This window comes from Hylaeus volcanicus, chromosome 1 (assembly GCF_026283585.1).
Source record: "Hylaeus volcanicus isolate JK05 chromosome 1, UHH_iyHylVolc1.0_haploid, whole genome shotgun sequence".
NCBI classification, from domain to species: Eukaryota; Metazoa; Arthropoda; class Insecta; order Hymenoptera; family Colletidae; genus Hylaeus; species Hylaeus volcanicus.
In genome coordinates this window covers 19,923,679-19,950,763 of record NC_071976.1, presented here as the reverse complement: position 1 = coordinate 19,950,763, position 27,085 = coordinate 19,923,679, and the positions used below count along the sequence as shown (strand labels likewise).

Below are 27,085 nucleotides of genomic sequence, written 5' to 3'. Positions count from 1 at the left end.
CGCGAGAGGAGCGAGGATCGAAGGAAGGGGAGTATGCGCTGAGAGAAACGCGGAGGATCTGATTGCGATGGTGGATTTATTTTTCTGGGAGCCCGAAGGTGGCAACGAGGTGAGAATCTAGGGGTAGGAGTGAAGAAAGGAGGGGTGCGGAGGAACAATTTTTAAATGTGGGATTTATTTTTCTGAGAAATTCAAAGAGGCAATGAATTACAATTTTGGAGATTGTAGTGAAGATCACGAGATCTGACTTGGAACGAACGTCAAACCACCTAAAGTCAAAACCCCTTGTCAAAGACTTCACACACTATGTCTTGAAAATAGCGAAAAGAACCATCTCATGGAACTTAAAACATTTCCAGTGAAAGTTCCTCGCCAGTGTTCTCGCAGGTGTAAATCCACAATGGCGTCGGGTGTCCGCGTTTTATCGAGAAGGGACGCGAACACGTGAGACAGTAATCGCCGACAATTCGACCAATATTTTCGTGGAAGGATCCCAAAGGCTTCCACGACACCACCATAACGAGATGGCAAATAAGAATCGTTCACGATGAATGACACCGGAGTTGGGACCACGCGATATCCCAGGAAGGGAAAAATATCCCACGGTCGAAGGAGCGACGAGGAAAGGATGACTCTTGGCGTTTCGTGCGATTGCCACTTAATTCGAATTACCTGGTGAAAGGAGGAGACTTCGCAACAGAAGTGCAAGGAGTGAGGGGGGAGGTTGGGGGACGTCGTGAGATGAAGAGCTGCTTGTTAAATGTTCAACGAAAGGATGCTTCGAACACGGGACACCCATTTAAAGGTGACTTCGCAATGCATCAACCGTGTTCGACAATACGTCGGTTATTCAACCGCTGCATGGGAACGCTCGCCGAAAGCCGTTGGAGAATGGTCGAATCCGTCGATGAAATTCGCTGGGATTCTTTTTGATACTTACGTTACTCTTCTACGCGGCTGACAAGTCTGACTTGGATGGTGGGCACATCCAAGTTCGATTTGTAATTTATAGAAGGGAATTATCTTTGGACTGGGCACGAAGAAGTCCGTGTCAAGTGTTGCATAATTTGAGTGATTGGTAATGATAGAAGAAAAATTGCTCGCGTCTTTGCAAGGAATTTTTATGGGAGTCGCGTAGGTTTCCTTATTGGGAATGGTGAGAAATCGTGCAATTTAAAAATTTGATGAAATAGTGTCCTTTTACTTCATAGTGGAATTTAATATCAATGGATTGACTAATGGTTTCCTCAGCTTTTGGTCGCTCCAAGCTGCTAGAGCCGAAGTAAGACGCGTTTGTTGTTTCCGCGAACGTCGCGAGAGGTTTTCCTCGTGCATGCAGCTGCCAATCGAAGTCACTCCCACCGTTTAATTCCCATAAATGACAATTCCCATCGAAGGAAGCCGTAAAAGGTTTTGCGCGCGTCTTCGCGAGCACGGTTAGATGCTATCCAGGTAGGATTCGATCGGATTAGCATAGGTTTCCGCGTTCCCTCGTTGAACAGGCGCGCTGCGAATCCGGAATTACTCGGTGATAAATTTCCTCGTTTCGCGAAAAACTTGCGAGAACCGATATCGCAGCTTCGCCACGTTCGAGTCTCGATAATTAATCTCTCGTTGGACCGAGTGGAAAAGTGTCCCCCGTATCGGCGAAGTTAATATTCCTCGATTTATTCGTTGATAAAAGATAAGAGAGAAAAATGAAAATTGAGGAGGCGTACGTGTAGAATTGCGTGAGAAATAGTAATTGTTCGCGGAATGGTCATCTTCTTGCGGGCGAGACTTTCTTGCATACATGTAAAAATATTGGATTGTCTCGGAAACCCATGTCGATTTTTGGTAGGTGGTACAGGTCTGAATATATCGGAATGGTTGAAAACATATAACATGTATACATCCCTTAAAAGGTGAAAAGGTTGTGAAACAAAATGGTACCTATGTCATTCAATAAATATACATCATAATTCAAGCGTGCCTTTGAATATTTCTTAAAAATTGGCACGAACTTTCTGGACAACTGAATACATTAAAACCTTTTGTAAAGAGGAACTTAATTTACACTTCTGCAAAAAGACATCTACGAAATCTCAATGTACTCGCACCTCGTACACTTCCACACTTTCCCGCCAAAAAAACTAAAAAGATAATAAGTAACCTCCTCGTAGCCAACGTTCTGCCGCACGAAATGCAGCCAGGTACAAGGAGAATCCGAAAGCAACAGCGTCGGCTCGTTAACGCAACTTTTAATGGCTGTCGACGTCGTCGCGGACGCGTGAAAGAATTAATAATTCTCCCGCGGCATAATTATTAACGTTATTAACCGATAAACGCGCGGTGCGAAGTTTACGAGCGCAAGGTTCCCCATTTAGATCCCTATCGATCACCGTTCGACGATTTCATTCGAACGAAGGAACGCGGAGGGGGGTTGAAGAGGAAATCGTTTCGTCCGCGAGAGAGGAAGTTAACGCGGAGTACGTACGCGTCGGGCCAGCGCTCGCGGATCGATGTTGATGCACTTTAAGTTCACCTGACCAACGATTTACGAGCTGACATTTTTTTTCTTACCTCCTGTACGTTCTATCCGCTCAAAGATCGGCCAGTAATGAGGCTTAACGATCGCCTCGAGAGCACGTTGACGCGCGCCCGCGCTCCTCACGAACCCGACGAAAAATGAATACGTGATTCACGGCGCGCATGCACGCCACCTTTTCGAGGGTGAAAAACCGAGGCAGGGAATCGATACGCTAGGAGCCTACGCACCCCCTGCGAGAGCCAAACGTCTGCATCTCTGCAATCTCGCGTTGTCTCGGAGGAATTATCGTAAAGCTGACGCTGAATCGTCGACAGTCCGTATTACTCAAAGGGACATACTACTCAAAGATAAACCTGAACTAACATTTAACAAAGCACGGCGAGTTCCGTCGCTGTCTACCAGATAGCTATAAAAAAAAAGAAAGAAGTATCGATCTAGCGATTTAAGCGCGGCAAGAGGCGCTCACGTAACCGAAACAAGATCTAACAATGCCCAGCGCAACGAGAGTGCACCAACGACGCCGATACATCAGGCCTCGCTCCTTCGGGCAAAGTGGGCGCGATTACGCTCTTCGACGCGAATAAATATGTATGAGGCGAATGAAAAATTGCTGAAAAAAACCTGCAGCAATCTTTCCCCTGGCGTGGAACGCACGCGAATCGTTCCAAACATCGCTCCGATCCCCGGCAACTCGACGTTCGAGATAAAATTGGACAGATAGCCGCGTGCAATGTCCCGAACGAGCATTGTTACAACGGCCTATTACCGTAATAGCGGCCGATCATACCTTGGCGGCTCGCAATTGATTTATCCAGTGGCCAGGGAACGATCGGGGGTGGAAGCGGTGGGCGCGTAGTGGGCGACGACAGTGGAACGCAGCCGGAGAACATAATGCTAGACAAAAAGAACTTTGGGGACACGCTAGAGAAACGATTGAATTGGAATCTAGAAGGAATGGTAGAAACAAAACTCAGGGAAGGTGGAGGGAAACTAGGAGCTAGGTAACATACATAATAAAAGCGAAAAAGAACGTTAGGGGCGCACTAGAAAACGGAGCGAATTGGCGAAAAAAGCCTCCCCAATTATTATATCTTGCTTAGGAGGTGGCGAGGCATCTACGAACTGAAGGGGACAGAGGCAAGGAAATTTCACCGTTCGGTCTGCCTTTGCTCCCCTAGGAGCTCCCTTTCTTTCGAGCAGCCACACTCCATAGTCGTAGTCCACATTACATTGTCTATTATCCAGTCAGCTGTGATTGACGAGTATACTCGTCATGCGTAACATTTAGTTACTATATCATATTTAAAAACATGTTTCACATACTAATTTGAGTAGCAGAAGTATAAGTGGCATGAATTTTTGGGACGGTCTAAAATATATAGCCATCTTTGCGATTCAATATTACTCTGTATTTGACGATTATACCTGTCGTGTCTTGATTCTCACGACACACATAAGTGCTCTGAAAAGAGGACGCCACAGCCGACTGATAAAATACAAAGTGTATCTTATGCGTCTCGAACTCTTTGATTTTTCTTACATGTGTCTACGCCAATAGTTACTATTCCTCTCTCAGTTTATCTCGATACGTCTCGTTCGCCGTCATCGGTAGCTTTGTTGATGCAACGGATTCAGCCAATAACGAAAATGCGTGTTAGTAAAGGTGTCGCCGTTACGCGACAGCCAATCGAACAGCCTCGTCAACTGCTGAGCAACGAACTATAGTAGCGAACACCCGTGGAGAAAAGACGGCGAAGCTAAATGCGGCAGGGAGGTAAGAGCGGGATCCCCCGCGAGCGGATAGAGGAATCAGAAAGAACAGGCGGAACGCGCTGTGAGACGGAGCGAAGTTCTCGACGAGGACAATCTGGAAACCCAACGCGATAGCAGCAGAAGGGTGGGGATAAATCGACCGGGAGACTGGGAGGGAGACGTGCAGACCTAACCCGGAGGAAGAAGGACGAGCCAGGGGCAGCGCACTGGATCACCAGTGAGCTAGAGGAGCCAGAAGTAAAACGGCGAACGTTCAGGTGGAAAGAAGAGGTGGCGAGCCGAGTGAGGGCTCGAACGAGACCGAGAGACTGGAGGCCTGCGCCTGTCGAGTGGGGGACGAAGAACGTAGGCGTGAAAGAGTGATAAAGACAGTCTCGAGGGGTGGTGGAACGATCCCGAGAAGGGGGATCAGGTTGGGAAGAGGGGAAACGCTGGGTTCTGGATCGCCTATCAGCAGCTGGCACCGCGAAGTGGAGGGTACGCTGGGCGGTCGCGGGTTCCACGGTTCACGCGACATCCGACAGATGTCGAGCGGTCGCGCCCCTGAACAGGGTCCTCACCCCTGAGAAGATCAGCTCGGGGGCGTAGTTGTTGTGGAATCGACGCCCAGAAACGCCCCTCGTCGGCCCTCCCGCCGCTTCCTCGCCGCAGACGCTTCGCGGCAACCAACTGGACAACCAGCCCGGCCTGGATCCCACAGCGTCGCACAACGGTTCCGTTGAAACCCGCGTCTACCAGCGCCGTGAAGGACCTCCACGTTTGACCGATGGTCACCCGTGTCCACGTCGTTCCTACAGGGTCTCTGGGACGGCGGACCCCTTGGCCCGTGTCCTAGCCTCGGTTTCCTGGCCGTTGGCCGAGTTCAGTGCGCGTTGTTCTCGGCGTCGAGACCACAGAGGACCTTGAGGGTCTACCTGGCTCGTGTCTGCGAGCATCGTCGTGCCAGGACCCGGGTAAAGTGAGAGTGCGATGGATTATGGATGCGCGGAACAGACTCTGAAGCCGCGTGACGGTACGGTGATGGCCTTGGAGCCCCGCGAGAACCGCAGAGTTCGCTACCAGTTGGACCGTCAGCTGGACGAATGAGTCGCCAGCTCGGGGGCACTGGTTCGTAGTGCGTCCATAGTGAGAAAAGACTGTTCGCGGGCCAGGATGGGGCACCAGCTCGAAAAACCTTGCGGTGATCGGTTATGAGCACGGCTGAACAGTATCCGTCGGTAAGGAACCGAGGGAACAGTACTCGGTGCTCGTAGCGAGTTTAACAGTGCATCGAACAAGCTGATTCGTGATAACATGGAAATCGAATGCAAAGGATACGTCGTTAACGTCGGCTGACGATCGCCAGGTGTCCTTTTCGAAGATGACAATCCCCCCAGGGGGCTCCAAGCGGAAGGAATCCGTTAGGTAGGCACACCAGAAGCACCTAAATCGTAGAGGAGAATCCTCGACTGTCGCCATGGAGAGATCGAGACCAAATCAGGCCTAACTTCTCCTCCACCGATCCACTCGGTAGCCCACATTGCGCGAGAAGGAAACGAGGAATCGAAAGAGAGACATGTCGAGCACGCCACCGGAGTCGTCCATCGGTTTGGACCCCGTCGATCTCCACGAGATCAGGCAGAATCATCTGCAGTCGAGGCTGGAGTCCTCGGACTCGGAGAAACGGGAGCAGATACGAGGAAGTGACGGCAACAACCCCGACAGCGATTGCGAGAGCGACACCAGCGAGGTGTTGAGCGTCGGCAGCGAACCGACGCCTACCAGCGTCGTAGGAATCCGTGGCTGCGGTTTGGTCAGGTACGATCAGGAGTCCGCGAGCAGCCGCTGCGACTTTCGCGACGAGGAGAACACGAGGACATCGGCGACACCCTCGCCGACCAGCTCGACAAGCTGCAACGATGCGTTCTACCAGCGAACGACCAACCACATCCAGGCGCCTAGTCCGCCAGGGTACAGTCAACCTCCGTCGTCGCCAACGGCCTCCTCTGTCAGGTCACCGGCGTCGTCGTCGGCCACTGCCTCGTCCCCGGGTCGCCCTGAAGCCATCCAAGACGTCATAGTGCCGAGGTACCAGTCCAGCCACCACCAGCACTTGCTACCTCGATACTCATCCAGGGAGTCGGAGATTCCCGATTACCCAACACGAGTCCCACACAGTTTGACCCACGAGATCGTCTACCCGACCGTAGAGAGGTTGCACAGGACCCCTATCAGCGTTCCCCTGGTCACCAGGCTTTCGTTGTCACCACCGTCGGCCATGACGGTCACCGGCCTTCAAGCGACAACCCCTGTCCTGCATCCCACAGTCTGCAGGGACCCCAGAGAAACCGCGTCGCTGATGCCGCATCCTGCTCAGCACTTGCATCACCCCAACAGCCACGTTCACCTTCACCAGACGTCCCAGGTGCAGCACGTACCCGCGAATTCGGTGCACACGCATCGACTCTCGGTGAGCAAGATCCTCCAGAGAGACTCCAGCAGCCCTGCCTCCCCTGGAGCGAGAGAGGAGAGCGGGAGAACGATGCCTGGCGTACACAACGGTGTACAGAACAACGGCGTCAGCAACAATCATCACAACAACCACAACAATAACAATCTGCAGCATCAGGCTGGCCTAAAGTTCAGCATAGACAATATCCTCAAGGCTGACTTTGGCAGGAGGATCACCGATCCCATCTCATTGAAGAAGTCCAGACCCAAGAAGGTTTCTTCGAGACCCATCGATCTCACAAAAGACTTTCTCGAGTCGTCCTCCGAGACGTCGGAGAAGAGCAGCTCGGAGACGAGCTCCACGACCAACACCTCGCCCGGTAGTGTCACCACTGGGAATTCGACTTCCAACACGACGGGGCCACCGTCGAGCGACCCCGGGATGCAGCTGGCCTGGCCTGCATGGGTCTACTGCACCAGATACTCGGATCGACCTTCCTCTGGTGAGTACTCAACATTTTTTTAAAGATGTTATTTCTCTGAGCAGCTTGGGAATTCGTAGATCACGGGCAAAAGGGGATAACGACGTTGTCAAGGCACTTTTTAAGAGCTTTAATGTGAAAACTCTAGTGTCTTGAATTTCTTTAAAGAATTTTGTTAAAAATTTGGAGACATCGATGCTTGGTTTGTGGAAACTCCTGTAAGAAATGTCATAATTTTCTGATAAAGCGTCCATGTGATATTAGGCAACACAGAGGTCGACAAACTTGCACATGCTCGCGTATACAGTCAATTTCATAAATATTCATACCCTCTATGTCTATTAAAAAAGATTGACTAAATTAAGTAGTAGTTTTGATATCACCAAATGAATTTTTTATTATAAATACTATGTATACATATATGAATAAGCTTATACATGTATATATTTTTATGTACATCAACAAATTCAACATCAAACCTATCATTTAATTTAAACAAATTTCTTCAATAGACATAAAGCGTACGAATATTTATGGGACTGACTGTATGTATAGAATTCTCGCATACATTGAATTGTATTGATATCCATATGCATGCAATAGTCGCTATATCAAGTTTCACAATTTTACTTTTGAGATATTCAGTCAAACAACAAATAGAATCCAACATACATATGCAAACGAATACATACAGAATGTCGTGTTCGATCCTTTTACCTTCTTTCACTGTTTGGCATCTCGACAAAATAAAAATGTAGATAGTGAAAAGTAAAGTTATCCCCCTGGTCTGTTCAAGATTCACCCAGAATAGTCCCGCGATGATTCGTTGCGTAATTGCGAGTGCACGCAGAAGAATCGCGGCGATCGGTAGGCAAGTTCATAGGTAAATTTCCACCGAACGCGACGTAATTGCCTCGCACCGCGAAAGGTCAGTTTAGCGTAATCAACTGCGTTCCTCTCGCTCGCGATTCCTATTAAACTTGCTCCCCCGTGAAAGTTTGCAAAGTAGCAAACGTTCTCAATTTTCGCAGAGAACACGCGTCCATTGTCAGTCGTGCAATTGCTTAATAACGTGGTTTCTCATTAGGAGGCAGCGCAATGGACTCAAGTACATCCAAGTATAAATTTCAGCTATCGACAAGAGAGAGAGAGAGAGAGACAGAGAGAGAGAGAGTTAGAGAATTATTTCACGCCCTGGGAGAAACAGTTTCTCGTTATTGCGCAAGCAGACAGGGCTATTCGTTTGGCAATCGGTTCCGTCACGATCCCGACAATTTTATTTAAATTATGGAACGCCTATTCTTTGTAAGAGTCGGCTAATTATCCCGCACAAGTTCTTGTAAAAGTATGCTCGTGACGATATCGCGAGCATAAATAAAACTTGACCCGAGCTCCGGAGTCGATCCACGCTTCGGATAGAGGAGCCACGATTTTAATTAAGATATTAAAAATAACACCGAAGCGTGAAATATACTGAACGAAAAAAAAAGTAGTTTTACAGAGAATTTTACGAGGGTTTATTTTAAGGCACGATTAGGAAGGATTAAGACGTATTGGTAACGCTCGATCGTACGGAGGGACATGAAGGCGTTTAAAAGTTATGGATGATTCAATTCTAGAATTCTCGTTCGATCAATTTCCATTTCTGAATATTCAATGAGTCTCGTGGTTGCGGAAGCTAAATCGACGCTTGAATCGAGCCGCGTGTCTTGACCTCTGCGGATCTGTTTAGGAATGGTCTAGAGAATTTAGATTTGGGCTTCCTTTGCAAATTAATTTAAGGAACTCCTTCAGAGTCGTCGAGTTCAATTTTTGTTGCTTTCTCAAGCTTCATTGCTTGTTCTCGACTCGAATAATTCAGAAAAAAATGACTCCATAAATATCAACTCCTACTAGTATCGCCACTCTTACAGTGCATCCGAATACTAATGAATATAGGCAGTATTATACAACAGTATTATAAGCATAACCGATGCACTTATTGCATACTTCCTTCGATCATACACACGCCTCATAAATCATTCAGCAAAACAATACCTGAAACGTAGCAAAATGCAATATGAAGTCACCTTCGCAAAGAGCTACCACGCAATGCAAAATAACAGGTTACCTCCGAGAGAATTGCATTCTGCATCTTAATTTGCATTCGCCGAGTCAATCAACCGAGTGTCCACTGACTCACGAGGTATATTCTGCGTCGCCGCAGCGGCGCTAACGGAGTCCAGGAACGCGGATGAATCACTCTCTCGCGGCTAAAAATCCGCGATAATCGAAAATGGAATCGATTTCTTCGTAGTCTCGGACCAGGCCCCCAAAGATTTATCTCGGATGCCCGGTCCCATCGAAATCGTTTCTCCGGTTTCGCTTAGATGGATGATCCTCTCGAACGACACAGGAAAACGTGTAATTACTCCAGCACCGCGGCCGAGTGCCGGCTTGATGAATGGTAGAAAACGTTTCTTCGTGTCACTCATATCTGATATACGCTCATTGTCAGGAAACAATTGTTAAGCACCCGGAGAAATAAGCTGCTCTACGTCCCATAAATCAACCGGTTGGATGTACGCAACTAACTATTCCACGGCTTTGTACGCGGACAACAATTTCCTATAGGTCATTCAGTTGTCGCGTCTCTTATGCAAACCGTCGGGTAAATAATTGCACCCTATTAGATCGGTTTTCCGTTTCTTCTCTCTCGCGAGGCGAGAGAGCGTCGTCGTCCCCCTTGGTCGACGTTCGGTGCCTTTTGCACCCAGCGGATGCGTGTTCGCTGAAAATTATTGCCCACCACCGCGCGATCTTGTATTGTGTTAGAAAAAAATACAGATAACGTAACTGGTCCGCCGTCGTTGTCCAACCCCATTGTATTTTAATAGTTTCGCGCCCGAGCCGGGGAAAGGATAATGGCACTGTCGTCCCACAGGGGCCATTTTTTCACGCGGGGAATACGCAGCCACGACCTACGGCCGTGCTTTCTATTCGAAGTCGCTGGAAAATTATTCGTGGCTCTTGGTGGAAGCCATGGCGGCTGGAAGTCTTGGAAACTCGAGGGAAAATGGTCACGATTAAAGGACCATGACTGTGCAAAGTTTGCGTCAACGCTTAATTATTCGATACCAAATTTTCATTTCTAGAGTATTTCCTAACGACAGAGGTGTGCGAAGTGATATTTTTTAACGAGGGTTCATTGTTTTCATCGCCCTTGTTTTCCTGCGATAAATTTAGAAATTGAGCTACACTTTTGGAGCACATGTGCAAGCCGCAAAATATATAATTAACGTAGTACGAATCGAATATCTCAAAGCGTTTCAACTATCCCAGACAACATACTAAAGAATGCAATTGCTTGATCTATAATCGAATTATATTAGTCACCTCCATTAAAAAGAAGTTTGACGAGAATTGTCGTGTTCTGTTCTGCTCTCATTGGCCAGATTCGTGGCAAATGAAGTCGTACGTCCGTCGGAACATGGAAAAGTGCTAAATTCTCGATTAATAACCGGTAGTTTTCGCAGGGGGGGTCCGGTTCCAGGCGACGAGTTTCGCCGCGGACAAACGACAATATTGGACCGCGTTCCTATTATGTCTTTACAGCGTGTAATTTCGCGGCCGACAGATAAATAGTCCGTTGAAACGGCAACGATAAAGCTTAATCACTGTTATTGCACCGGTCGTATAGCTCGATATCGCGCAGCAGAGCGCGCTATTCTTTTTGCGCTACCGCATGCGCGCCAATGTCCAATCGGAGACAACCCTTATTCGAATGAACATTTAAAATAATGAACAAAAATGGATGATTCGTCTGTCACCACTTGAATAAAAATTCGGAAAGGTACGGCATGAATTATTTCTTATTTGGAGGATCTGAGTATTCTGAATATCGATATTTCTTAAATACATAAATATTCTAGAATATAATAAATATAATAAACCACGTCTTCCACGTGATGGAAGATTGATAGTCAAACAACGAGTGCTACTAACACTAATCTAAAAACTCCACTTCCTCTCCGCGTATAGCTTTCGATTCTAAGCGTCCCTAGGAATCAGGTTTGATTAAATATAAAACGGTGCAGAATTTACAATACACGCCGGCCACCTCGACGGTCTTCCACGAGATACGACGACAAAGATCTGCTAAAACGGCATGCCGATGACGATGGTCTTGCCCATGCAGCGAGGAATATATTAATTACCGCCCGCGGTGCAACAAGCAATAAAACGAGGGTAACGCGCGTTGAATCCATTTACGGGAAGTTATGGTTAATTAGTTTTCTGGGCTGAGTATGTAACGCACACGGAAGATATTTCCATTAACGGGGCAACGATCGCTGCCACTGGGAGGAGGGGGAGGAAAAAGGCGAACACTGTTGCTTGGAAACGCATATACGCGAGACGAGGAAAAACGGTTTCGCGATAAATGGCCGATCATTGTGGCACACGAGCAACCCATAGGCTGCTACCACGTCGCCTTAACGAGGAGAAAGGGCTGACCGTTTTGATTACTGGATTCCGTCGTTAATGCACAGCGATTTTAATTGGATACGCGGGTTCTAAAAATTTGCAACGTGCCGAGTGTTTCCATGCTTTGGGGAGCAGGCTCGCGGTGCGATAACGTTGCGACGGTGGAAATGGGGTAGTTGAGGATGTGAGTTGGGGTCGGGTAATTGACTCGAGTGTTTCCTTAGAAACTGATTCGAAAAATCCACATCCTCGATTGTCATATTTATCTAAAGCACAACGGAGCGTGTCTATCGAAGCTGCTTCTTGATATTAATCTATACTTGTTGAATCCTTGATTGCTATGCTCCTTGAGCAGAACAAAGCACGTGCGAGCAGGTCAGTCTGAGTATCAATCATTCACAGACACATTGGAGTACCAAGGGAACAGTCGCAATCTTCGTTATCGAATTTCCTGGGAATTCTTTAGTACTCGATACTTGAAAAGCATTGAAATTGAGAACTTTATGTAGATCAAGACGTTTGCTTGGAATAGCTAATGCGTCGCTGAATGTAGAGTGACTCTATCGTTGAAAGGGTTTAGGTATCGCGCCGGGGGGTGGTTTAATAAAGAGGTCGAAGAATTTAGAGACACGTGATTCTCAGGAGAATGGACAGAAGTGGTGTAAATACATAGTATTCGATAGCCTCCTCCACTTATGTAGAATAGTTGAAGAGTCTTAGGGTAAGTGTGTCGCTTGTGTTTCTGGAACAGTAGATTGCATGCTACATCGCCGGGATTGATTTACCGGCTGTCTACCCTCGCGAGTAGTAAATTTGCCAGCAGATACCTCTTCGATGATTACCTGCTGCATCGAAATCAAGTATTTCATTCAATTTCAAAGATGCGCAATCAATAAACCATCAAAAAAAAAAAAATATTGCAGAGTTAAATGAGAATCATTTTATCTAGTCTACACATTCCACTCATTCTTTTCATTTCCTACAAGTATCTCTAAATTCAAAGAAAGATGACGTATTCATTGGTGTGTCTGGAGGGTCTATGCCATTTTTTGGCAGGAGGTACCGCATAACATGTAGCAGCGGGAACCAGGTGGTTCCTAATGAAAAAGTAAGAACAAAATATGCAATAAAACCAATCGAATTGCATTTGAAGCAGAAGACGTACGATCTCTCGAGGAGCAACTTAAATCCCTGAAGAAATACAAGTAATGCCAGCGAGGTAAAATATAAAGGACCGTAAACTAAAATCACGAACATTGCTCTCTAATTATTCCCAGCAGCGTATAATTCTCCACCGTCTCGCATACTCGCGAGGGGGATATTCCTCATGTGATCTCGCCAGTATTACATCCCGTCCTTGGTGCGGCATCGACGTTAAAGGCTCCACCCTCTGACAGCCTCGACAGCCAGTACCACGGAATCCCGTGTAAAGAAAGGAAACGAGATCCCGCGCGGTCCGCGATCGTTATTATTAACTTCTGGCCGCGAATAGGATCCGTGCGCCATTGCATAATTAAAGGAGCAATCGAGGCCGCGGGCCGATCGGCCGATAAAAAGCCACCGCGGCGCTATATGGCGATAAATCAAGCTTTAACGAAATGTTCCCAACGAAATAAAGAGACATTAATTTGCAGGCATGGCTCTCGTACTTGTTCCCCCACCCCCTGATCCCTCTAGCTTTGCGCGGAACAATCGCTACGGGGTGTCTGAAAGACCCGCATGCTCCAAACAAGAATTTCCATCCTTAAGTTTGTATAACATTTTACAGGAGATGGTCTGATATATCTCAGATTTTTTTTTATTGGAGAAGATAGAACAATTTTACAGTAATATAGAATGAATTGGATTTATATAAACCAGGGACTTGCATAAGTAGAATGTATACCAGACCTCACGTTTATATTACGTGTGCCATTAGAATGTGATTTTCTGAAGACCAAGGAACAAAAACATCGATTTCCCTAAATTATGTTCTAGATGAAATTATTTCACCCTACAAAAATTGCAAGCTAAAACCAGGGCATGCAGTGTCGGTGAAAATATGTATTCAATCCAAACTACCCCGTTTAGCTTCCCTAGAAAAGAATCAAGTCGACCCAACTAACAGACAGTCTGCCACGTGAAGCCCGGGTGGGTACTTCTGGATCACAGTGTAGAGCCAGGGCGACTCGCGCGTGTAAGCGAGAGGGTCCGTATCGAGCCTCGTGGGATCCATCGATCTTATTAAGGTTAAATCGAAGGTGCCTCCCGTTCTCCGCGGTCGAGCACCATCCGCTTCGAGCGCAGTCTAGGTTCCCCTGGCCTAGAGGCGGTCCGTGGAAACCTATGAATGGCTTCCGTTCGTTCCACATATCAGTCGACGCGTGTTTTTTCAGACATATACGCGGGAACGATCGTTTTCGTCCCGCGTCGCGCTACAAATGGCGGTATTGTGTTACAGCAACGGACGCAGATTTGTTCGGAGCGGCTGAAACTCGTGGCTGACACGCGATGAGAAATCTCCGCGATAAACGCCGTCGAGATTTATCGATCCCGTTCGAGAGACGAGGGGGAACGTGCTCCGAGAGGTGTAACGGGACGACCGTTAATGGCGGACTTGTTTCTTCGAGCGATCGATCGTCGTGATCGTAAAATTGTCCCATTATAGATTTCCGCTCGCTCGATTTCTATTGGTACCACCGATCCAACCGACCGTTTCCTTGATAATCCTTACTTTGCTGTCGTTCCAGCCGTTCCTTCCTTTTTTATCGCGTGGCGCATATCAGGTGACATAAATTAACAAGGAAGTAGATTTGGAGCACCGTTTAGTACCGCCGATTAGACTCTAGGTACAAGTTTTTACCGGCCCTTAAATGCACAAGCCTTTCCATTAACACGCGACAGATTAATATTTTTATACACCTGTAACATCAACTCGAACTCGTAATCGTAGCTCACAGTGCCAGCAATTGTAAGCCAGGAATAAACAGAAAAAGATCAAGCTTGTCTAGATAAGACGAAACTCCAACGACAAAGGAAGGATTCCAAAGCATACACACAGTCCACATGCGCATAAGAATGTTGCCTTTTCATCTGTCCTCTCATCAAAGACAACAATATCGAAGGGGCGAGCCATGCAGCTGAGTCGCTATTTTCAAACGTAGAGCATCGGTGACGTTCTTTCACGGCAAATCGGTCACGTACCTGTGACGCAGATAACCAACGCGTGAATAGCGAAACTTGCAAATGACATAAACGGAAAGTCCATCGCGCGTCATCGATGATCCACGAGGGAACACGTGTCAACGTTGCGAGTGCGCGGCTCGTCGCCTTCGCCAGGTAACAATAATTGTACCAATTCCAACTTATTCTTCGAGGACGCGCCAAAGACGTTTGTTGTTTCGCCGAGACAATGTTGCAAGCTGCGAACGATGTCGCGATGTTAATGACGCCAATTATATCCCAACAGCCAGAAATTCCAATCGATGCCCGACGACGACGAAGGAGACATCCGTCGCTCTTCCCCAGTTGTCGAGCATGTCTGACCATTAAAATAAAATCACTTCTAACGACGTATTAACGACTCCTGTAATTATCATTCTCGGGCTGATTGCGAGGCTACCATATCATCACGCGCGCCTCCGGCCTCGACCTTCCTTTTCTACCTTTTCGTCGTCGTAGTCGAGCTTGGAAAATCGCAATGCCGAGGGCTTTGTAGAGGGTAAATTCATTGTGTTTTTCCACTTTAGTCTTACCATTTTTATTCATAAATTTATACTATTACTATGTAATAAATATGTTTCCAGTGAATTAACTTATCCTCCAATAAATGGCTTATTATGTCGGTGTTCCAAAAATGAACCTACGATATCAAATATCACTCTGCATATACAGTTCAATATCTATGGAAGAAATTTGCATAAATTAAATTATAAGTTTGATGTTTCCGAATAATGTTTTCATTAGAAGTATATACACGTGTAAAGTTTATTCATATACATATTTATAATGAAACATTTATTTGGAAAGATCGAACCTATCATTTAATTTAGGCAAATTTCGTCAATAAACATGGAGGATACGAATATTTATAGGACTGGCTGTTGTATATAATTCAACAGTCTCCTTAAATGCACAAGCTTCTCTACGATAAATGGAGAGTAACATGATCCGGAATCGGATATCTCGATGAGACAATGCTAATGCAACGATCAAACTTTTTTTATTATTACCGTTTTTGTTGTAAAACTCTTATCATCGGATTCCTGGCATTTTTCTGATTAAAATGAGACCAAACACGACGTAATTCGCATCATATTTACTACATGTTTCATCGAAATAATCCCGGTGTTGGTCGCCATTTTCGCACGTTGCTCCGTCCTCTTCTTCATTCGGTGTCCTCCTCTACACTCGAAGTTGGCAAAACATTAGAAGATACAGTAACGACTGATGGAGGCATGCAAAATCGGAGACCCAAAATATTGACACTCGAGGTTTTTATGTGTATACACTTGACACGCGTCGAGCGTCGAACGTAGAAAAGGACAGATAGTGGAAAGAGAAAGAGGCCCGAGAAAAAAAAATACTCGACAGAAGCGTATCAATCGGTGAGGATCATATTACACCGGTGTTCGGGGCTACTCGGCGAAACTACGGGCAAAAGAAATAAGAATGGGCTGGCAGCGGTGGGGTGGGTATCTGAGAGACATACAGAGTGTCCCAGCATAAGTGAAATAGAGCTCTAACTCCAAAACTATCGGCCGAATGCAAAATTTTAAATATAGAAATTGCATGGTAAAATGGGGCTCATGTTTCAGCGAGAAGGAATTTTTGTTAACTTTGTTATTTAACGAGATATGAAGACCAAGTTTCGTTTTCAAAGTGGAATTATATATATTTTTGTATACCATGCGATAGTACTTTTCAAGACGAATTCATTAAGCTTTAATGTATTTACCCGATTTTTATTAGTTTTCAAGCTATAATGCTTCAAAGTTTGCTAATTTTCAAGGAGAAAACTCCGCTCCCATTGATGCAGTAAGCACCATGCGGTTCTTGAAATCGATACAGAGGGTGTTGTTTGGGATTCTAGGCCCAACGAAGGAAAATGAGAAGAATCCCAATATTCTTGGCAGTCTGACGACAACATGCTTATTCTACTGTTATCTACCAATTCTCGTTCCGAAAAATTAGCATCTCCCTATAAAGGTCGATTCAGACTATACGACACGTTCCGGCAACGACACGACAAAACATTAAAACACGCGTTTTAATGGAATTATTCACACTTAACAGAGACCGACCTGAACGTTCCGTCAACGAGAATAGTGTGAATAGTTCCATTAAAACGCGTGTTTTAATGTTTTATCGTGTCGGTGCCGGTACGTGTCGTTACCGGAACGTGACGGTCCGTGTTGTATAGTCTGAATCGACCTTTAGTCATGTATTGCACGAGAGATTTAATAAACGAGCTTGAAATTCATACGTGGACGAGGACAGTAACACTCAAACTGTAAATTACTACCTAACATCCTCCAAAAAAATTCTATCTCAACAAAATTCCGTCATCTCACCCTCATTTCAAAAGTACGCTACATACCAAGTTGTCTTTCCAATTATCAACCGAGTCCCCCCACGAACAAGTGAAACTTGAAAAACGAGACTTTTATCCAAGAGATCGAAGAATCGCGAGCGAACGTAAGCGTGCGAGGAAAGCGTTGTAGACGAGGAATACCAAGGCGTCATTTAGCGCCGTCTCGATCTCGCCAGCGAGAGAAATTACGCTGTCGCCGACGAGCGGAAGCGTAATGACGCGACAAATGTCTGCGCGCGAATAATTAAGGAGGCGCGGCCGCGAGTTCGCACGCGAATTACCGACAACACTATCGTTACACGTAATTACGTTACCTCGACGCGTGTCCGTAATGAAATTGCCACTCTCGCGAGTACGCTTGACGAGTAAACGTTCGCGATGAAAAATACCAACCTGAACGCGACGTTGAAAGATACAAATTTTTTCCAGCACGCGATCCCTGTAATACGAGTTTGATTTGAATATACGAATGTGATACCGTCGACTGATACATCAGGCTGACTTGATGGAAACATACTAATTTTCCAACCTCGGGCAGATTCCAGTCGTTGAAATTCAACTCGATTCTGCCGCGAACGTAACTCCCGATGGGAGAACGAGTCCAGTTGCCAAAGGAAACGTAGTTGTTACTCGAGGCGATTCTAATTTGGCCTAAGTACCGCGTGAGTGTAATCCTGATGGAAGGAAGGCGAACAGTATCGTTGGAGGTGAAGACTAAATGATCTGCTTGCGGGGGGAATGCAAACTTTTCTATTTGGCAGATCCACAGGCTCAAATTTGACTCGAGTATTGGAAGAAAGTGTACTGTTCCTAAGCTTGGTTCACTTTGATAAAATAGATCTAATTTGTCTCAAATGTATTAGGGAGATCGAAAAGTAATCAAAATGTCCTCGACTTGAAAAAGTTTTCAATGAAAAATCGAAGGACTTTTTTGAAAAGGGAATCGAACAACTGCTTGTAGGCTGACAAAAAGTGTTAGAAATTATATTGTAGACTAGTATGTAAGATTACTGTAATAAATAAATGTTGATAAAACTTTGATTACTTTTCGGTCTACCTAATAATAAATATATAGTAATTCAAATAGTAGATGGGAAAGAAGGTTATTACTGTTACCAAAGAAGCCAAGTTAATCTGCTTAATATCGCAAACATTCCTCATTTTATAGCTTTATAAGTTCTTATGAGGATCTTCCTATCTCCATTCGCCGATTCCACAAAATGCTCATCCAGCTCGTCGCGTCGAATCAATTAACGTAACGCGCCACGAAATCGAGTAGCAGTCGTTAAAATCTCGTTACTCGAGCCCCGATCGGTATCTCGGACGCGATCGGCGACACCAAAGCGATACCAAAATGGTTTTCCTCGACGGCGCGGCGTGCGAGCAAGAAAACGCCGCGTCCATTGGGCGATTAACAAGCCAGCGGATGGCACCGCGGGGGATCCGTTCGTTGGGACCCCAGAATGTTGCCTCGCCTTTCAAATATACCCTGACTTATGGGCGTAACGCGCCACGGAGCAAACTTTTACACGGTCACTGCGCCGATAAGCACCGGCAACGCCATTCTCCTCTTCCTGTCTACTCGCGGGGAAGACGGGCCGAGATTATCTGCCATTCGACTTGATTACGTTTGTCAGGCGCGCTCCAGGACCCCGAAGGAAGTGAAATTTCGGGGAGGAGTGGGGGTGGGTGAGGGCCCAATACTTGGACCATTGCTGGTTGGAGTGTCTTCCAAAGTTTTAATGTTAAATTTCGATTCACAGGGTTGTTTAGCAAGAGGAGATATGATTGCTGATGGTTTGGGAAGATTGCAAAAGTCCTACCTTTGGTATAAAAATTGGGGTTGGTAAATGAGGTTGGGTTTTATAATAATAAATAATGTTTGGAGTGGTGACACGATTTTTGTTTTCAATCAGAGTTAGTCTCAATTTTATGGATATAATAGTTTCACTATAGTCCTACCCTTGGTATAAAGATTGGGGGTGGTAACTGAGGTTGAGGTTTCTAGTAAATCATATTTGGAGTGATAGCTCGATGACACGATTTTTGCAATCAAAGTTAATCTCTATTGATATGATGGATATAATGATTCCACCCTTACGTAAATAAAACGTTTAATAATAATATACCCCAATAATAATAATTCCCACAATGAAAACTTCTTCCAGTTGCACACGACATCGGAGTTACATCGATCATTCTGGGCGATGAACACCTGATCCTGCGACGTCACATTTAAATAATCTGTTGCGGGGATCAAACTTAAGTTCGTTTGAAATGCTCGCGAGACAGATATGCATAAATAGTAGGCAAATAAGCGTCGAGTGAACGCAAGATCCACTTGCGAGCTGACAAGTGATCTGCACTTCTATAATCCTCTATATCAAAGTATCCAGGTTAACTTCTACAAAGGCAGTATCCGCACGTCGCTGCTTTTAATTCGCGATCATTCGTTATTAGACATCCATTCGCCTTTCGCAACCTCGAAGAAGTCATCGAGGCGTCTGGTTGGGCACAGAAAACCTTCCTCGCCGAAAGAAAACGGTAGCTCGTTAAAGGAGGCTTAATTGATTTAATGGCAGAAAATCCTTGCCCGGATAATCGTCGGCCATATTCTTTCCACGTGAAGTAATCCCCTGTCAGAGGCATTCCCCGCGTTTCAGTAATGCCGTTTCTTCGTGGCTCAATCGCCAGTCGCGGCGACTCGAGGAGCTACGACTTCCTTTCACTAATGGGGTCCTCCATTGGCTCCGCGGGACGACGATTAACGACAACAACGGATTCGATTTCGCGGCGAGGCAATCGAACAGGTGTGTTCGACGTTGTGCCTACAAACTGTCTGTCCACTGTACTTGATCCCCATTAGAGGGGCAGGGTTCAACTACGACGCGTATTAACCAGCCACCTAGCCTTTTCTGTTGCGTGAACTGCCAGAGGGTGATAGCTTGTATCTAATGAGGCCTAGCAACGACTGTGGAAGAACATTGTGTTTTGAATTAAATATCGTGATATTCTTTTCAGAGTATAAGCAACAGAGAGGATTCTTCCTTCGTCCTGGTCGACTTTTGGTACTATCAAACGTCCACGAAACAGTATTTGTGTTCGAAATTTCTTCAGAATTTTTATATAACTAGCAGACGATATGCTAAGTATAATCCACTACCCCTTAGGCTTCTTTGAACTCTGAGAATTTTATTTGATAAAACGATCAAATTTTTTAACACAAGTAGGAGCGTTCTTTTTCCTCCAAGAGTGATTCAGCAGTCATAAGCATGCACGAGGACGTTTATTCGCGACAGTGAAACGGTAACCGGCCGACGACGTCGAGATATCAAGATTCGTTCACGAGACATTCATCACGCGGCTGATTGAGTTCGCAGTAACGGAGTTTATGATAATTATTTTCCGAGAAAGTTCGCTGCCCGTTCGCGGCTAATGACGTTTCGACGCGGGCTACAAATCGAGACGCGTAGGTGGCCCCCGGAAGGAAGTTGATCGTCATCCGTCTTTACGAGCATACGATTACACCGCGGTCGAGTACATCAATCTCTTCAGGGTCATCCGCGCGAATGACCCAGAGCAGGAGGTTGATTAACCATTGCGTGTGGCGATCAATGCGAAACTGCGCTCGTTCCACATTTTATCAAGATGGCCACTAAATGTTGCGGAAAACTTCTTCGGTGAAAGACAAGACCCTTTATTTATTAAAAAAAAAAAAAAATAAACTGCTTCTTATTATTCCCATTATTATTAAATAAAACACGTCTTGAGTCAGTTCACATTGAAAATTAAAAACCGAAGGATCACGATGCAAAATTTAATAATTCTAGATTCGCGATTACAAATAACGCTTTAATTCGTTAGAAAATAAATTCACCTTCAATTTTCATAAATAAAGAAGCCTATTGAAATCGTTTGCGCAGAAAGGAGCACAAGTACGTAATGCACACGTACACATGTTCCTCGCGTGGTCACTGAAACGAATAAATCACGGCACGAGGAAGCGTTTAAGCGACGAATGCGGGCCGGAAGTGGACCTGTCGTCGACGAGAACGACACGACGGACGCCTCTTCTCGTCTGGTTCGAGCGTACGCCTCGGTGACGGGTGTAGGTGTATTATATGATCCCCGTTGAAAAGGGGGGACTCTGAGAGGGGAGACGCGGGGATCTTACAAGCATGTTACGTGGGTGGGCCGCCTCGTGTCTCGGATTCTTCTGGCACGAGGGTATTCCCTTAAAGCGTGCAGACACGTGGCACCGTTCAAAGATTCGGTAAATTATTAACGAGATTTTCTGTCCGGTCGCCACCATTTTTCGCCTGACGTCTGTATTATCGGGGCTCAAGCATCGACCACGGTCCTTCCTTCGATTCTCGTACCTCGTAAATTAGTAACCGAAATTATTATGCTCGTATCGCATTCTGGACTCGACAGTTGCTCTTGAATTATTAATCGTCGTCATTGGAAATTAGATTTCTTATTATTTGTGTGTTTGTTGATCACGTAACATTTTAAAGTCAATCATTTTACATATATATATATATTGAAATAAAAAATGCGGCTCATTAGTAAGCTATTACTGTAAGGCTCTGTCATAAACGTGATAAGTCAGCTAGACCGGATAATACGTATAATTAATAGTGTCACATTCGAAACAGGGTCTGCTAGATAACCTACCGATGGCGTATGCTAATACGGACAGTATCCAGTACATTTCACAAAATAATACATTAAAATTTATATTCCATTTTGCACAAGTGTATCATGCCACGGTTCTATACTATCACTTCCATCAATTATCATTTTGCGTCACCTTGATGACCATATCAATCATCCTAAATCCCTCCTGCGATAAGACCCACTCTCTGTCCCTCGATTTACTTCACGAGCCAATGTGCCTACGAGACAGTCTCGCAACAGTCTTCGCGCGAAAACCGCAAAGTAGTAATTCAATTCGCGGATCTCCGGCGATCCATAGTCTCGGGAATTATTAAACACACCGTAGAGTGATTTATAATTTACACGGCGCGACGTGTCGCTTTCCATTCGCCGTGGTTTTTCCATCATCATCGTTGTCTCGGTTGACCGCCTCTAGCCAGAATATACATATACTACTACTCCCGACATCCTCGGCCGACGGGTCCGCTAATCGATACGAGCTGGACGTCTATATTATTATTGACAATATAATAAAGAAGTCGGTGATCGATAACGAACGACACCGTTACCGGGGAAGATCGTGGTTATCGTACGGAACGGAGCAACCGGTCTGGCGACTACTCGCGGCGCAGTCAAAAATGCAGGACAGACGTCGCGGAGGATTCGTCTCGTTACGTTGATGCACACGGACGTGTTGCGTGCGGTATTGTTCGCCAGATTGAGGAAATCGTTATGAGGAGGAAAAATCAGACGGGGGAATATGGCAGCGATCGACGCTGTCCATAACTCCGCTGCACGCGACAGCGTAACAATAAAATTTAATAAACAGGGAAATAATGTACAATTCGAGCAAAGTATACCTGTGGAAGCAAGAGGAGCACCTAAGTTGGAGTCATATAGATTTACTCGAGAAAAATGCAATGCTTAGGGAATCTCAATCAAATGGATTCCATTCTACCCCTCAAAAAAGAGTCTACATCTCATTTATTTCCATATTAATAGATAAGTCAGTTGCAATTTAATTCCTGTCCGAATAAATGTGTAAACATCTTGAAATTGTCGCGGTATACTTTATTAAAAAACATAATTAAATTACTTAGCCTCCGAGCATTTGATATGTACTTGGCGATACCAGTTTGATTGCTCTCCCGATCGCACTACCCACGCCGAAATTAAACCTCGAATGTCCCCTCGCCAAATTCAAATAAGCCCGTTTCACTTCAGTTCCGGATAATGAGAGTCGAGTGACTCGAATATTAAGTGAGATTTCTTCGAGACGAGTGGTGCTCCAACTGGAAGGTGAACGCTTTGATCTCTCGCGCTGGCGATCGCCAGACAGTTTTCGGAGGAGGATCGAAGCAAATTGAACCCCGACTTCCCGATGATCCGTGGATAAAAATAAGCCCACGGCGTCGTGACGCGTCGTCAACGAGCGCAACGAGATCGCAACCAATGACGGATGACGTACGCGCCGAACAAAAGGGACTGGGAATACTTTAATCGCGAGAGGAAAGTCGCAACCGGTCCGACAACTTCGCGGAAGGCGAAACAAAAAGCCGTGGCCAGGATCAAAAATATCCGAGCACGACGATCGTTACCTGGTGGCCAGGTGAAAATTTGTTCCGTTGGTAGCGAGACACAGGAAGTCAGAGGGTAACAGTACGCGGTGACGATGCACCATTTATAGATTCCTCGAGAAACTTAGGGGCCTAATGTTGAATAAATAGGGGAAATAGAGAAGCCATCAACCTTCGGTTAAAAAGAACTTTATACAACCCATGCGCCAAAACACTCTCGATCAAATTAATTCGCTTTTGCTATCGAGTCAGACACAAAGCGAGTATTTCACGAGGGATTGAATGGTCAGTAAATTGCGACGTAGCTAATATAATTAAGCTAGACTGCCATAACACGGTGGTTAAGATTCGGCGATCTAATACGAATTATCCGCGGAACGATGCCCGCGAATGAGCGGCCATTTCTTTAAGACTGATTTTTAATAACAGAGTATCACTGCCATCAAATTTGTGTCAACAGTCAATGGTCACCCTGTTTCTCGTGTTTAATTATCTAAGAATGAATATAAAGATCGAATATACCCCATACTCGCGTTTAATTGAAAAAGAAAACCTTGAGGGTTCCCTCGAAAAGACCAGAAATAGGAGAAATAAAGGGTTCTCCATTTCTTTAAGACTTTGATTTTTAATAACAGAGTATCACTGCTATCAAATTTGTGTCAACACCCAATGGGCACCTTGTTTCTTGTGTTTAATTATCTAAGAATGAATGTAAAGATCGGGTATATCTCATACTCGCGTTTAATTGAAGAAGAAAGGCTTGAGGGCTCCCTCGAAAAAACCTTTGTACTTGGTGTCTGAATGCCAGCCATTGTGTTCTCCGCGTTCGCCATTAGTTTCCTCCAGGTCACCGTCTCCCGCGTAAAACCGCCGGAAGAGGCCAGGACGAACGTATTTTAATGCGCTCGTTTAGCGTACACCTGTCCCCCCAGCGTGCCCCGACAATCGCGTAAAACCCCGTGGCGCGTTTCCCCGTTGAATGCAAAGATGTCGGATATATCGCATACGTACGTATGCACACTCGACCGTTAAACGCATTACCGAATCCCATTAAAAAACGCTGGCGCAATTAATATTATCATGGCTGGCGTAATTCTCGCGGTGCCACGGGGGCCCCGGGGCGCACGCTAATCGGTAGTATGTATTATCTGATCGAAGGTACTTTATAGTTAATTACTTTATCAAACTCTTAAGTAGGATTGCGCCCAGCGAGTCATTCCAGGCGTTGCCGTCTCACGATCGACAAAAGCCGTGTTTCAATTAACCGCCGGCCTTGCGTCTACCGTGCATTGAGATATTAAATGAAATCCATAAATTCATAGACACGTCTCGATTAATCACGTGGCCACACGAGAGACCGTGGAAAGTTAATTGCACCTGCGCAATCGCCGGGGGAACCGCGAGCGCGACGCACAAACCCACGACTATTATCTAATAACCGGGCTTGCGATCTCTTCCACTTCCCGCGACTCTTTTTAAGGGGTGTTTTTAATCACTAGCATAGAAAATGTGATATTTACTTTTCGGAGTTGTTTTTTGAATGGTTTGGGAGGAACAGAGAGGGAGAATATTATATTTAAACATTTACTAGCTATTCTTCGGTGGGGAAGATTAAACAGAGACAATGCATGGGAAATGCAAAGTGTTAAAATTTCTATTTCCTAAAGTAATTCTAAGGGAACGTTTTCTATTTCAACATTTACAAGCTATACTTCGGTGGCGAAGATTAAACAGTGACAATGCGTGGGAAATGCAAAGCATCAAAATTTCTATTTCCTAAAGTAATCAACCTTCGGTTAAAAGGAACTTTATACAACCCATGCGCCAGAGCACTCTCGATCAAATTAATTCGCTTTTGCTATCGAGTCAGACACAAAGCGAGCATTTCACGAGGGATTGAATGGTCAGTAAATTGCGACGTAGCTAATATAATTAAGCTAGACTGCCATAACACGGTGGTTAAGAATCGGCGATCTAATACGAATTATCCGCGGAACGATGCCCGCGAATGAGCGGCTTACACGATCGTCAAACTAATTATCATGTTCGTCTCGGTGCCGGCGCTCAACGTCCGTGAAGCTCGTTTAGGTTTAAGGAGTACACGCCGCGATAAGGGAGTCGGCGAAAAATGCAAAACGCTAGACGCTGGCGAACGCTAGCGACGATTCGCTCGTTCCTTGGCTCGTAAGATGCTCGCCTTAACGGTCGTTATATTTTTACGCCAGTCCATAACCGCGCTGGTCGCGTTTCGCGGTAGATAATAAAATAACGCGCGTGTAAATATCCGTGTGGACGTTCGTACCGTAATTTCAAGAAATATTTCTTGGCCGATCCCGTAATTTGTTTTAGAAAGCGAACGAAAGGGTTGAGACATGGAAAAGGAGCATGGTTCGTCTCGGAGACGGCATTTTTGTGTAACCGTGGCGAGAAATGTGGATGCCAATGCGAGTAATTGATGATCTATTGAAAGATTACGGGTTCGTTAACGAGCTATCTAAATTGGTGTTGTGAAATTAATGGTAGTGTTGCGTATCTCAAACCGAACAGTCGTGATAAAAGTTCTTTTGTAACAAGAACAAATAAGACTCTCCCCGATTCCCAACATCCCCGTTCATACCCTTCCTAATCCCTGATTATGTATTTTCATACAAGCACATCATGCTATTCGTGGAATCCTTATCGCGTCAATCAGAGAAAATCTATAAATGAAAGGAACATCCACAGCGAACACCCCCTACGAACGTCTATTAACATCTCCCGTAGGGGGCGCGCCCGGATGGATCCACCCTGACGGTTTATTCGCTAAAACCCCGGGACCCACCCTCGACCTCGATATTAATTACCAATTCGTCCCCGTTACCCTCGAAAATAAGTGGCAGCGCTCGGGGCGACTAATCGCTTGATGCGGCACCAACCGGCCGAGAGCGGCCGCGAGTTCGAGCTGGGAACGTTTAACGGATATCTGACGAGTTCATTAATAACCCCCGGTAGGTAGATGGATGGGGTATAGCTCTTCAGGTATTCACGTGGCTAATTGATTCTCTTACGTAATTACCGTGGAACCCTGTCTCTCTCTCTCCCTCGGTACAGAATTATTACAGTTTATGCGAAGGGATTCTCTTTCGTTGATGTCTCGGAACAATTATTATTATTATTTTAAATCCAACTGAAGAGAAGGGAATTCATTGTATAACTTGTTAATTAATACGTATTATATTGTAACTTGAAGAGGACCATTCATATGGTCGAAACGTTGAGAGAAAATTATTGAAAGTTAAATATAAAAATGTAAATCCTAATATAAAAATGCTTTCCTGTTTAAAAGCTTTTTCCACTCAAGAAATATTTTCTTTCTTTCGCTGAAATACCAGAGTGACGACAAATACGTTGTTATTAACGAAGAATATTAACGAAGGTTGACTCTGCGTGGGACACTTTAGTCCTCCCTAGACGCCACTAATTACAAGTACAGCGAACATGTAGCGTTAGAGTCACTCGCTGTTCGAAGACTCTTCCTCGATAACGGAAGGCGCATTCGCGATTCCCAGGCTCGCGAGGGATGCCGATAATGGAACGTAAAGTATCGATGATTATAAAG

General features: G+C 45.4%; 1 protein-coding gene across 1 annotated transcript in view; it reads left to right on the top strand.

The window, feature by feature from the left end:
• Positions 1–4,991: 4,991 nt before the first annotated feature.
• LOC128877781 (segmentation polarity homeobox protein engrailed-like) overlaps positions 4,992–27,085 on the top strand; it is a 74,496-nt gene continuing 52,402 nt past the window's right edge. Inside the window, exon 1 of the mRNA XM_054125288.1 lies at positions 4,992–7,236. Within this exon, the coding sequence (XP_053981263.1) occupies positions 5,859–7,236 (1,378 nt within the window). The 5' untranslated portion in view covers positions 4,992–5,858. The remainder of the gene's footprint in view (positions 7,237–27,085) is intronic.